General features: G+C 46.0%; 2 protein-coding genes across 2 annotated transcripts in view; both read right to left on the reverse strand.

The window, feature by feature from the left end:
- trit1 (tRNA isopentenyltransferase 1) overlaps positions 1–3,009 on the reverse strand; it is a gene marked incomplete at its 5' end in the record, with an annotated part of 59,077 nt that extends 56,068 nt beyond the window's left edge. The window contains one exon of the mRNA XM_083646751.1: positions 2,854–3,009. Coding sequence (XP_083502877.1) covers positions 2,854–3,009 — 156 coding nt within the window. The remainder of the gene's footprint in view (positions 1–2,853) is intronic.
- A 1,357-nt stretch (positions 3,010–4,366) lies between these two features.
- On the reverse strand, positions 4,367–11,870 carry myclb (MYCL proto-oncogene, bHLH transcription factor b). The gene is made up of 3 exons (XM_083646742.1): positions 11,706–11,870; positions 10,129–10,805; positions 4,367–8,011 (listed from the first exon to the last, which is right to left on the reverse strand). The coding sequence occupies exons 2-3, from the start codon at positions 10,760–10,762 to the stop codon at positions 7,212–7,214; spliced, it is 1,434 nt and encodes a 477-aa protein (XP_083502868.1). The 5' UTR covers positions 10,763–10,805; positions 11,706–11,870; the 3' UTR covers positions 4,367–7,211.
- Positions 11,871–13,357: the final 1,487 nt, after the last annotated feature.

A 13,357-nucleotide genomic window follows, 5' to 3' on the forward strand; every position in this document is an offset into this window, starting at 1 on the left:
ATGCAGACTGTCATCATAAGACTTTAATTTGACCCTTGTGTGTAATATAATAATATCCACAATACATCCTAAGTGCAGACAGACCTCTTCTCATCACTAAGTACTGAGTTGTCTGATTTACCATTTTGACCAAAACCAGCAACTATTTCCGGCTGACACTTGACAGGAAATAATGCCAGCTCCATACCAAAAACTTTAAACAATAATGAACTGACTGCCCATTTCAATCAATAGTCCCTTTCTATTCAGTCATGGCCCAACTCCAGTCATGCTGCTGTGTTAGCGACACAAATGACTGTCACATTAAAACAGTTCAACTGCTTCTAAATCAAAAGGAATTACATGGCCTGAAGTCCATTGATTTTTTTAAATTACCATTTGTCTACCGGCAGAGGAAACTGTTATTTATCTAAGAGTTGCGCAAATGCTATCCGGATTAACTTATCTTTTGTTGTTTCCTTCCTTCCTATAACGTTATGCATTCAGGCCGCTTCATCTGCAAACCTCCAATCACCACTAACAGGCAATGTGCACCAGATGCGTTACGGCTGCGTTGCGGATCCGGTAAAACTGCCTGATCGACTCTCACCCATGTTAATTGATGGGTGATACATGCGATACGGAAAAAGTTATGCACCTGTTCTATTTTTGTCAGATCCCGCATCCGTCTGATAGATTACATGAGTGTTTGCAGCCGTACCGGAGCTGTACTGCATCTGTTCCAGAGGCGGTGTACATTAGCCTTAAAAGGTCAATTTTGTTCATATGCGGGGTTTTTTCATCAGTCATCTGAAAAAAATCATCATGCACAGACACCTTGCACACTGAGTCGGATGCGTTTTATTAATAAGTTTGTCGTTCTATTCGCAATGCGAGACAAATATTTGTCCTCTCCTAGTATGCACATTACAACATGACTAGGTGACAGGCAGCAGAGCTGACTGCAGCAGCGGTGATGTGGACTGGAGAAGGCAGAATGGCAGATCATGGCAGCAGGTCGGGGAATGGTCGCGACTCGCAGTATCGCACTGGATAGGGGCTCCGTGCTGCACCTTCACCTCGCCAAAGCCAGCTGTGGCTGTGTGCCCCGGGGCCAGGGAAGGGAGCAGAGAGGGGCCAGTGAGTGGAGCCTCTCCGCTCAGCTGCTCCTCTGTCTCTCTCTCCCTCCCAAACACAGACACACACGGGTCAAACAGCTTGCAAAAGGCTTTTGACTGATGCGAAAAACACAGAAAATCGAACCTGTTCCGAAAACTTTCATGACGGCCGAAATTGACGGACACGGTGTGTCAACGATGAGTGACACAAGTGAGGTCGTTTTGTTTTTTGTTTTTTTACATGCGTCAATTTCAGACGAAAAAACTGACTTGGTGTGTAAAGACCTTAAATGTCTACCATGACAGCTAATTGAATGTGGTTCCTCTGTGGATAAACAACCTTGCCTGTAATGAGGAGAGGTCATGTCTGACATGACGTCCTGTGTCTGTCACTCTCATGTCTCTGTAACGTTAGCAAACTGCAGTCAGTCATACAGGACAACAGTTTGTCCAGACAGACACCGGAAGTAGATCAGGCGTTCCCATACGTTTACAAGACAGAATGACCCCTATATCGGCCAACATAATTAAAACACGAAGCACTCATGGGTAAGAATTGTCGTAAGTAACCCCATCTTGTTAGACAGCTATGATTTATGCCAGGCTCAGACTACACAAATTCAACACGATATTAACACGATTTGGTTGCGGGTGACACATCTCCAACGTGGGCTCGAATATGACCGTCAGGAACAATGAAGGGCTGTCTTTACCTCTTGTAGTGTGACATAATCAAAGACTATCGACGAAAATACTTAGCATGTCAGTCTTTTGGGTGTTTTCTAGCCTAGTTTGACAACTATTACGACTTCAGCTTGAAATACAGCTTCTGGGGCAGAAACAGAGCATCCTCACCCTGTAACCATAGCAACCAGCAACTCACTCACTGCCTGCCTGCCTGCATGTGAGAAAGCAGAGGGAGAGCCGCTGAGCAGCATCATGCAGGGAAAGCGAGAAATATAGACTACACAAGCTATTATATTGTAGGTAGGCTACAATATAGACCTACCAGCTAACAGCTATTATAGCCAATATACTTTGTAGGCTATATTTCTCGCTTTCGGCTGCTACATGGTGCTGCTGTGCTGTCTGTCTTGCCTGCCTGCCTGCGCTGACAGTCCTCTTTTCGCTCCGTGAAGTTATCAATTATGATTTTGTTTTTCACTGCATGAGAAAATGGGACTTGTGGCGTGCGGATCGTTCCCGGTGTGCGTCAGAGTTGGCAGTCCTGGTCGGGATCAGACAGTGTTGCCACTGTCTCCCGGCCAAGATCACGAATTTATGATGATGACAGTATGATTGCCTAGTGCCTAGTCTGACATGGTGACATCGTGAAAGACAAAAAAAATACCGTGTGGTCTTCTGTAGTCTACAGATTATAGCCTACTGGAGATGGGGAGAGGAAAACCCTCTGATCCGAGTCGCCATTCATAAGCATTCCGTTTTCCCACGGGGCTAAACGTTAACTTAGGTTACAGATCATACAATTTAACAAACGTTATTCATTGTTTTGTTTTCTTTAATACGGACCCACTGGAGTGGAGTCCTCGCAAGGCTCCACATTTAGCCTACGACGTTGCTCGCTTACATTCTGATCTGCATTCATTTGACCGCCAATCATCTCGATGTTGTACTGTATCATGTTAAATGTGTGTTTGCCATCGTGCGATGCTCTTCTTGTCACTAGCACTATGGCTGCCGTCAGTGCCGTGTGGAGCACTAGCAGCGCATTTCCTCGTGTTAACAGCTGTCTTACCTGCATGGAATCGGCGCTGATTATTTCTCCTTGAACCCGTTTTCCGATCTCGATCGCTAGTTTGGACTTTCCGGTGCCGGTAGCTCCCAAAATCACGACTAAAGAAGGGCCCATGGCTCTCTGCAAGGCACACTGCACGAGAGTGGACGCCGCCATGATGCTGCTCCTCGTTGCCCAGCTGACGGCTCTGCGCATGTGCAGTGAGTACATAGGGGTTACTAGGCAACAGAAAGTGTACTGTGGTAACTTGATTGATGGATTACCGTATTATGTTGCATCGTCTTGTAAGGTCGTTTGTGATGGGTCTATTAAAGTCATGGGCAACAAATAAATGTAATAGTTCACGTAAAAATTAAAATTCACTCATTACTCACCCCCATGCCGATGGAAGGGCGGTGACGTGTTTTAGTCCACAAAACATTTGTGCAGTTTCACAACACAATGCAGAATTCTCCAATTATTGAAGTGGATGGAGACCTGACCAACTATCAAACGTAAAAAAGAAGAAAAAATCCATAGGCTACGGCTCACCTGGCGTAATCCAAGTCTCCACAAGCCCTGAGATGCCAAATTGACTTGAAAATACGTCATTTACACCCTGTTTTTATCTGAAATCTACGCTGGAGCAGGCCACAGTAGCCGCTCCCCTTCTTGCTCTGGCACCTGACTACTTGGTATCATCAAACTGGATTGAGCCCAGGTAAACACATTTATCATCCAGAAGTGTCAGAATAGATTTACATGTCCTTGTTGTGTGAACAGATCTGATCAATAACTGCCTATTTCCATGAAATGCCTTTAATGAGAAAGGGGGGATAACTTAGTTGGTATTGTTTCTATGGAAACTGTAGGAGCTCAGCAGTGGTAAGCATTAAGCAAGCGAAGATGCTTGTTGCCATGGCAGAGGTGCTGGGATGGGTTGCCTTGGAGACTGCTCAGGATAGGGAGAGGGAGAAGTGTGTGTACTGTTCACTCATACAGGTGGTTTTTAGTAGAGCTGCAACTAACGATTATTTTCATTATCGATTAATCTGTCGATTATTTTCTCGATTAATGAATTAGTTTGGTCTATAAAATGTCATAAAAACGTGAAATTTCCATTTTCAGTGTTTCCCAAAACCCAAGATGACCTCAAATATGATCCTCAAATATCTTGTTTTGTCCACAACCCAAATATATTCAGTTTACTGTCAGAGGAGTAAAGAAACCAGAAAATATTCACATTTTAGAAGGTGTAATCAGAGAATTTGGACTTTTCTCTAAAAAAAAACCCTCAAAACAGTTAATGATTATCAAAATAGTTAACATTAATTTTCTGTCAATCAACTAATTGATTAATTGTTGCAGCTTAAATTTGTATTACAGCATAATATATTCTGATCCAGCTCAAAATGCATGGGGCATTGGACTGAAGTAGCTATATCCAGCCGATAATGCTGAAGCAGCAAGAGGATATTTTTGCAACGCTGAGAGAAAATGAGACATGAATGAAACAAACAGGCATGATGTCGAACATTGAATTTATTAAGTTTCTGACTTACTCTCCCATAACATAGAGGCTTATGAGGTACAGAAAAACAAAGTGCTGAGACAAGGCTCCATAGTCACCATAGTCTACCTCCCAAAGTAACGCCCACTGCTACCATGACCGTGCCAACAGCAGAGACCAGGCAGTGACCAGAACAAATCAAACAAAAACAAAAAGAAACCCGTGGGCTAACCACTCCTGAGGCTCTACTCCTCTGAAAGAAAAGGCCAAGGCCAATGGTGGTTTTGTGCTGAACTGATTCGCAGAGGGAGGTGTTGGGAGCTCGCTGAGGAGGAGGAGGGGCAAGTTAACGAAGACATCCTGGATCGCCGGCCAAACCTCCCCGACTCTATCGCTCTCTCTTCACCCAGTGGGTGGCGAGGGGAATAATCCAGGCTTTTGGGATTAAACATTGTAGCAGGGGTATTTTCCTCAAGCTCAGCCTAGGGTCCTACCATAAACAAGAGCTACAGACTACTTGGAGTTCCCTGAGTGCCCCGGTAATAGCAGGGCATGCTACTTGGCGGGATCGAGTCATTTACAGTACTAGTTTCAGGGCTACAGTGCTATCAGGTGTATGGCTTATGGAGGAGCACCGCAGAGGGGAAAAAGCATAGAGAAAGGTGTAACATTGAGGTCACCAAAGGCTACGCACAGCCAGAGGTTTAGCCAGTAGATCCTCTTAAGCCCCCCCCCCTGCTGTCAGATTTGAGAGTGCTATAGCTACAATGACTGGATTGAATAAAGGGGCATTCGCCTCCTCCAAATAGGCTGATCTGGAAAGAAACGGAGGGAAGAGGCTGCACATGTCAATTTTCAGCACATAACCACCAACAGAGCCCAACCAGCTACAATAACAAAAACAGTCATTAGCTCACACTGAAACACAACTCTGTAGGAAAATATAGTACAAAACCTTTTTCTTGTCAACTTTGACATGTACAAATCAAAAAAACCCAGAGACAAAAAAAATTAAACAGTAAAGAAAACAAATAGGCATTGAAAAAATGGTGTCACAAAGTGGCTAGTGTAATCAATATTTAATGAGTGTTTTATTATTTTGACTCCTTTTTTTCATAATCATTTTATTAACAAAAATAGAAGCTTTTGAGTTATCTTTGAAAAGCCAGCAAGCTTCGCCCTGGTTCAGCACAGGGTGGAACAAAAACTAGGATGAGTAAAAGTAGACAGCTCTGGTTTTGGTTTGGAAGGGGACTGTACAGTAAGGAAACTATATACAAAACATCCAACAGGATAGTCTACATACATTGAAAGGCTTCTCTAGGCAATACCTCAAATGCAAAACAAAACCAAAAAAGAAATTAATTTACAAATGATATCAAACAGCAAGATGAATTAAATGTACAGTTTGAATGGAGTGGGCTTCATTTCCAAGCAAAAGTTGGCATTGTTGGGGGAGAGGGGGGAAAAAGTTGCTCTGTAATAGCTTCTTTTGGTTGATCAATTGAAGCAGACATTCACCTTTTGGCTGGTCTCCATGGCACATCAATAATAAAAGACATAGTGGAATCTTGCTAAATATGTTCTCAAACATTTTTGCAGTTGTTGCTTGAGAATGGGATAATATTCACGATTCATATTTGGTTACGCGTGCATCTAATCAAAATCTCAAAATGCCACCTGCATGGCATGCTAACATATTTCTTCACTTCCACCCAAGTAAAAAAAAAATAAGAATGCTACAAAAACAGGCCGTTATGGTGGGCGTGGTGCTTTCGGCTACAGTCCCCTCATGCAATAGAGAAGGACACTGCAATGTTCTCCGTGGAGCCTGCAGGTGCAGAGGTTAGTATTAGGAAATTAAGAATCTGAGGGTTCACCAGAGGAGCAGAATCCCTACTTGTCCTATGGCTCAAAACATTCCCACGACAGCCCCCCGAAAGCCTGCACACAGACACGGGATCAGATGCAGCAGAAAAGAGCCAGCTCCCCAGACAAGCTTGAGGTCTCAACAAGGGTCTAAAAGCAAAGCGATAGACGTCCTCCAAAGAAAAGCCTAGGTTTAACCAGTGGTCTAGTGGAGAAACAATGCATGGATCTTTAAACTGCTTACAAACAACAGCAGGAGTTACAGAAGAGGAATGCAGAAAACAGGAGGGGATGAGGGAGATGGATGAGATGCTGATGTGAATGAGGACAAAGTGAAACAGAAAGGAAACGACCGAGCCGAAAAGGGCAACTTGCTCAGCAGCAGAAGGCGACCAGAAAGGAGGTGGTTAACAAAAGGTCAAGAGAAGCTAGAGTAGGAGGAGGAGTCTAGTCAGAAGACGCGGTCGCACCAAGAGACCCCACGGCTGTGCAAGCATACCCAGCCCCAACGAGGTCAGGAAGACCAACAAGACCATGCAACGGTTTAACAGCACAGTTGTAGCAGTTCACCTACTGGCAGGCTCCGGCACCTACAACATGTCTTCCAGTAGCAAGCAACATTTTTTGGAATCATTTTTAGCAGAAGGGGAAATATAATAACGGGGAGAGAGAACCAAATTGAGTAACCGTGAACATATTAATTTGCCCCGAAGATGCCCGATCAGTCCCTAGCTTGCTGTCCTGACTGGCTACTAGCTAACTGCCTGATCAATCACTCAGAAGTTAATGTGCAAACCACAAAAAAAGAAACAACAAAAAAGATAGGACAAAATAATCCACCCGCACCATTCCAACGTGACCCACTCAAGAAAGTGAACATTAGTGTCTCTTCTCCTTCATAGTCCCATTCAGTTCTGCAAGTGAGTGTGAGTGTGTGTGTGTGTGTGTGTGTGTGTGTGTGTGTGTGAGAGAGTGTGTGTGTGTGTGCCAGTCGTCCGGCTCATGAGCGCTTGAGCTGTGCGAGGCGGCGCAGGAGTTGCAGCTGCCTGGCTTTGAGCTGCCTCCTCTCCTGGGTCTTCTGCCTCTCGCTGGCGTGCAGCTGCTGCAGGTACTCTGTGGCCCCCGTCAGGATGGCCACCTTGGGCGTCTTGGGGCACTCGGCCAGCCCCGGGATCTCGTCCCGCAGCGACAGGAAGCGCGAGCGTAGGTCATTGCGTCTCTTGCGCTCCAGGAAGTTGTGCGCTCTGCGTTTGTCCGTGTCCTCGCAGTCGGAGGACTGGGGACTGGAGAGGTGGGAGGAGAGGGAGTGGGACTTGTAGGGGGAGCCGCTTTGGGAATTGGAGGAGTAGCAGGGAGGGGAGGAAGGCGACGCGCAGGAGGTAGGAGAACACGCGCCGGGGTCGGGCGACTCCGAGCCGACGCCCATGCGACATTTCCCGCTCTCTGAGTTCAAGGGGGCGTGGCCCAGCCGCGGCTGGTGGGGCTGAGGGTTCTGGTAGAGTTGGGGCGCCGGGGCGGAGGCCTCGTGCCGGACCCTCTTGCGGGGCGGCTCGACGGGCTGGGGGGGCAGGGTGTCCGGGGAGGGCGCGGCGTAGTTGTGCTGCTGTTGGTGGATGGCGATGTGGAAGCGCTTCATGCCGGGGTCCAGCGGCTCGGCACGCACCGTGATGGTCACCGGTTTGCGGGCGTTGAGCGGTTTGCGGGCGTGGGCCAGGCCACGAGGTTTGCCCTGCTGCGCCTTGTGCTCCACCGTCACCACGTCGATCTCCTCCTCGTCCTCGTCTTCATCATCTTCGTCGTCTGTAAGGGCAATAAGGATTGTGTTAAAGAAAGGGCAATAATGACTGGATTATAGAAAACTAATCCACAGGTGCACGACTGTAAATGAGGACTAGTAAACTGGGATTGGTCACGAAAACAGTTGAGTGAGCCACCTTCAGCCACTCTGCCTACTGCCTCTTTAAGAGTATCACGTATGCTTCTGTAAAAATAAAAATAAATTAAAAAAAAATCATGTCAGGACCCCTAAACTGACAAGTTACACCACTGACCCCCATTTGATTAGATCTTGTCCCAGGATCCCCGATCTGAAAAGATTTTTGCTTTTAGATTTTTTTTGGAGAAAGGGTATGAAAACCATGACCCAAATAGTCAGACAGACATTCTGTCATTGTGTTACTTATGGATGGAATAATAGTGAAAACAAATGATTCCCCTTTTTGCTCGGGACCCCCTGGAAGGCCCTCATAAAGGAGCGCTTGTGGGAGTCCCCAGACCCCACTTTGAGAAGCACTGTGCTACAGAATGCTGGGCTTACTGCACGCAGTCTCACGGATGCTGTGAATAGTCACTGCATTAGGTCAGCTCGCCTAAGTGGAAAGTCCCCCTCGCCATTCATGTGCACACAGTGAGGAGGATGACAGGCAGACACAGCTTAGGTTAAGAAGCACTCAGCGCAAATCACTAACCGCTCAGTGCCGTATATATTTAAAACCATGCCATACTCCATTTACTGAGAGTGGAAAATGGAATTTTAAACATCAACTCTGATTCCCCACAAACTGACTAGACTCTTGGTGGGGGGGGGGGGATTTCAATGCACTTGTAAATTGAAACACACTTTTAAAGTAATTGCACCCTTGTGCTCGGAAAGTAGTAATCTCTGTAGTCTGTATATGAATAACGCGGTGAAAGGAGGATGAACCCAGAGAGCGTGGGCGGGAGCGGCACCTGCCTATTATTTCTCACGGCAAAAGATGACATCTCCTATTACAAAGCAGACAGAAGGAATACACCGAGTGAACCTGTAATACACCATTTCTCCATCAGGACGACACGTACTATATTTCCTATGACCGTCTCATCCCGTGGGTTTTCATTGAGGACACAATGGTCCTGAAAAGGGGCTGTGATAGAATGCCTCAAAGTCAAAGAATTCCCCGGGCCTAGTGGACCCGGTAAAGGGCTAATCCTGATCTATTCACAGCCTCCAGGCTGCCCGACGACGACCAAATCCACCCACTGACACAATTGGCGCGGCAGCCTGTTGAGCGGAGGAATGCTGCCAACAAGTTTCCCTTTGTGACATTCCACACACCATTATGCATGGTCTCAGCATCACATGGCAACCTACATACCAGACCATATCACATGAGGACACACACTGCTAGACACAACTCAAAAAGGCCCCCCGACCCCCCATATTGTTACATTATTGTTACATAATGCAGTGTCCCTTATTGAATTTGTGTCAAATGTAAATCCACAGACTGCGGAGAGGATATTGTTATCCTAAGTCAGACTGGAGGAACAGGGAAGAGGGAGCAGCTGGTCTGCTGGCGCCTGGCCAAGCAGCAGATGTTTGAGAATGGGCGTGTCGCTGGCTCTGGACGCATGTGTTGCATGCACCAAGGTAACGCAATGCAGTCATGCTGTGCCATGCCAATATCCAGTCATAGATAATGGCTAACCAAAGCGACATATTAACTAGTATGCAGAGAACAAAACATTGCTCTGCCGTTTCAGCGCAGGTAAATTGTCAATAACCCAAAAGTATGTAATACACATATATCAAATAAAATCGTGGAATAAAAATGTTGGTGGATAAGCCGGCTACTACATAGAAAAACTATCAAATTGATATAATATCCTACTGGAATAACACAGTAACCTAATAGTATCATGCGAGTACAAGAAAAAATAAAAATAATGTAGGCTATGAAAAGGTTACTATAAACTACCCATTGAGTCCCTACAAACAGCCTATTACCTGTAGATTCGTACAGTACCATAAGGGATTAAAAACTAAAACGAACTAGTCCTAAAGAACCTATAGGAATATTACAGAAAGTAATAGTGATTTTCTTCCATAGACTGACAGTCGTTGCACAATGATCTTTGTAGGGCAGGTGACTGACCTGATGAGTCGGTGTGCGACTCTGAACCGGAGGACACTTGTTTCTTGCAGCCACCGGTTAAGGGGAAAGTGAGCACGGCAGCCGGGTCCACACAGTCTGCCGCCAGGCCGGGGAGCGGCGGCGCCTCGGCCGGGATGCACTGCGCCCTCCCTGGGGACGCCGCGGTAGAGCCCCCGGGGACCTTGGCTGTGGCCCCCTGGCCAGGCCCGGGGAACGAGGCGCACCTCTCCCCTACAACCCTCTCCAGCTGCTGCCCGGCGGAGAAGCCACTCCACATGCAATCCTGGATGATGATGGAGCTCAGGTTCCCAAAGGAGTCGTTCGCCGTGGCCAGTTTGCAAGGCAGGTCCTGCTGCTCCTCGTCCTGCCCCAGGAACTGGGACACCCACTCCAGTTTGTCCCCCAGTGATGGGCACACCAAGCCCACCCTGCCTGCCCCTTCCACTGTCCGGATAGGGGACATGGGCGGGGTCGGCACCAGCTCGAATTTCTTCCATATGTCCTCACTGGGAGCTGTGGACTTGAAGAAATCCTCGTCCGGGTCGTGGTCGTCGTAGAAGTAATGTTGGTAGTGGTCGAGGTGGTCCATGTCCCAGCTTTCATAACGAGGTGCGGTGGAGCTGATGCTCGGCATTTGGGCTGCAGGCAGGGGGTGAATTACTCCCTGTTCCCTCTGTCTGGAGAGGACACCACAAGTTGGGAAGTGTGTTTATTTTATGCCCAGGCATAATGAAGTTATTTGGGGTACTACATGTACATCCTATAGATTAGATTAGCCTATGTTGTTTAGCAGTGTATGGATTGCATTTAGTGGAAAAAGTCGAGAAAGCTTTGTTATCCTATTATAAATGTTAGAGGGACACTATACAAATATTATAGCAAAACTTTGGCCCTATACGAATATTATAAGAATGAGGTGTTAGCGATACCATAAGAGACAGAAATACAATAAAGTACAATAAGACCACTGTGTGTTCACTGCCACCACCACCACACACACACACACATTAAGAAAGACCATACAGGAATATTATAGCTATAGCGACTGTCTATGCAAAGTACTAGTCTAGATGCTTCAATTGCCACTAAGTTGAAGAAACTCTTCTGCGTTTTGTTACGAAGAAGTTCAAGTTTCGCAACAGTGTTTTACATAACACCTCTGTTTTAGTAGTATACTGTGACAGAGGGGAGGAGGCGGGGAGCGGGGGGGGGGGGGGGGGCGTCTAGTAGTCTACTCGCTGTTCACCAGGAAATGCATTGATTCAATTAGATTGAAATGGGTAGATTAATTAATTAGACGAGTAGGCTACCTGTCATCTCCGCTAATGAAGCGCCTCCCCAGCGAGTGGGACTGTCGTAGCCTAAAGTAGTTGTTGTGGCTCCTCCTTGAGTTCAACTCCTGATGACGCTCAAAGAATTTAGCGGTGGCTCTCGCGCGGCAGTGGCAGCGGCTAATCAATTAATTATCTCAATTAACTATCTCGCAGCCGCGTTGGAAACGAAACTTCAAAACGGGTCGTCTTAATTGTCTGAACCGCTAACTGTCTGCTAAAAGAACATATTCCGAGAGTTTTTACCTGGTGTTGCGAAGGAAAAGCCTGCCTGCGTCTTCATAGATCCACCGTTCGCATAGGAGTGCCCCAAAAAATAAACCAGTGAGCGAACGAACACACAAATGTTTCCTTACGAGTAGTATTCTGCTTCAAAGCGGAGTTTTCCCAATCGTATCCTTTTTATCTCTCGCTCGAACCTACAGTCCCGCGCTCCGCAGTGCCGCTGCTCAAAGGGCTTGATGGGCTTCGGCTTGTGGTCACTTTCTTTGCGGGCTACTGCACTATATGATCCGGGGGGAGGACAGGCGGCTGTTATGCATAAAAGGCGGGTCGTAGTAGGAGAGCCACGCCTGGCGTTTAAAGGCGCAGCACGCTCAAAACATGCATGAAGTGCTGCAAAAGGAGTGATATGAGGGCAGAGCAGAGGGTTTTATGCAGCCAGTAGGCTACAAGTAAAAGTACAATCACTCCCATTAAAGACTCTAGTAGCCTAAAAAGTGAAAATTACCATTTGAGAAACCAAATCTGGTTGTGGTTAATAAATTACTCAAAGTACAAGTTACTTTCCATTTTAATATTTTTAGGGTGTGTGGACCAGTGCAACAATAATAACAACAACAATAATAACAACAACCATAACAACAATATGAATAAGAATGTAAGAATAAAAAAGCACACTGGCAAAAAGTGTATATTGCTAAATTGGAAATCTGAACTGTCTCCCTCTCAGAGACATTGGTTGAACGAATTAACATCATATAGTACTCCTGAGAAGATCCTGTACAGTGTGAGAAGGAAGCCAGCAACTTGTAAAAAAATATGGGGCTCCTTTCTGGCCTCATTACCTTCATTACACCCTTTTGGATAGTTGACTGGTACTGGCTTCATAAGGTTCTAATATCACCTTCATTATGTCCACTCCACATACATTTGTTTATTGGTTTTGATTTGATTGAATATTACCTCCTGTAGTTTATTTTACTATTTTATATTTGAAAGAGAGCGAAATGTCTACCATACCGGGAGGGGGGAGGGGGGATACCCTCTGTTTTTCTTTGTTGTTGTTGTTGTTGTTGTTGTTTTTTCTCTGTCTGTTTTTTCTGTTTGTATTGTTTGGTTATGGAAATTGAAAAATTGCCATTCTTGGTTCAATAAAAACATCTTTAAAAAAAAAGAATAAAAAAGCACTTGTTGGTTTTCTTTTCGCTCTAGCCTGGGTAAACCCAGCCTTCAACGTCACAGGCAAAAACAATCTCCCACTCTCTATCTCTTCGTGTCTAACCCTCTCTTCCTCACCTACCCTTTGTTGGGTGGAAGAGTGGATCCACAGCAGATGCTTGACAGGCTTGACACACTTGGCACTTGATAAACAAGAACTGGTAACCGACAAACTTGCAGGCAAGAGTAATAGACTAGACCTGGCTGGCTGTTGTTTTGGAGGGAAAGAGCAGCGGGTGCTTCCACCACTTATATAGTCTCAGCTAGGAAGGATTTATGACATCACTGCTGACATCACAATTCTCGAATGACATCACTAATGACATCACAATTGTTTGAGTGACATCACAATTGCTCAAATGACATCACTGATGACATCACAATTGCTCGAGTGACATCACAGTTGACATTACAATTGCTCAAGTGACATCACTGATGACATCACAATTGCTCGAGTG

This window comes from Poromitra crassiceps, assembly GCF_964638095.1.
Source record: "Poromitra crassiceps genome assembly, chromosome: 11".
NCBI classification, from domain to species: domain Eukaryota; kingdom Metazoa; phylum Chordata; class Actinopteri; order Beryciformes; family Melamphaidae; genus Poromitra; species Poromitra crassiceps.

Excerpts from the sequence above, each read along its gene's own strand:
- myclb (XM_083646742.1), bottom strand. The coding sequence starts at position 10,762 with ATGCCGAGCATCAGCTCCACCGCACCTCGTTATGAAAGCTGGGACATG. Across the intron at positions 8,012-10,128 it reads GTCGCACACCGACTCATCAG|ACGACGAAGATGATGAAGAC; the intron begins GTCAGTCACCTG and ends TTGCCCTTACAG.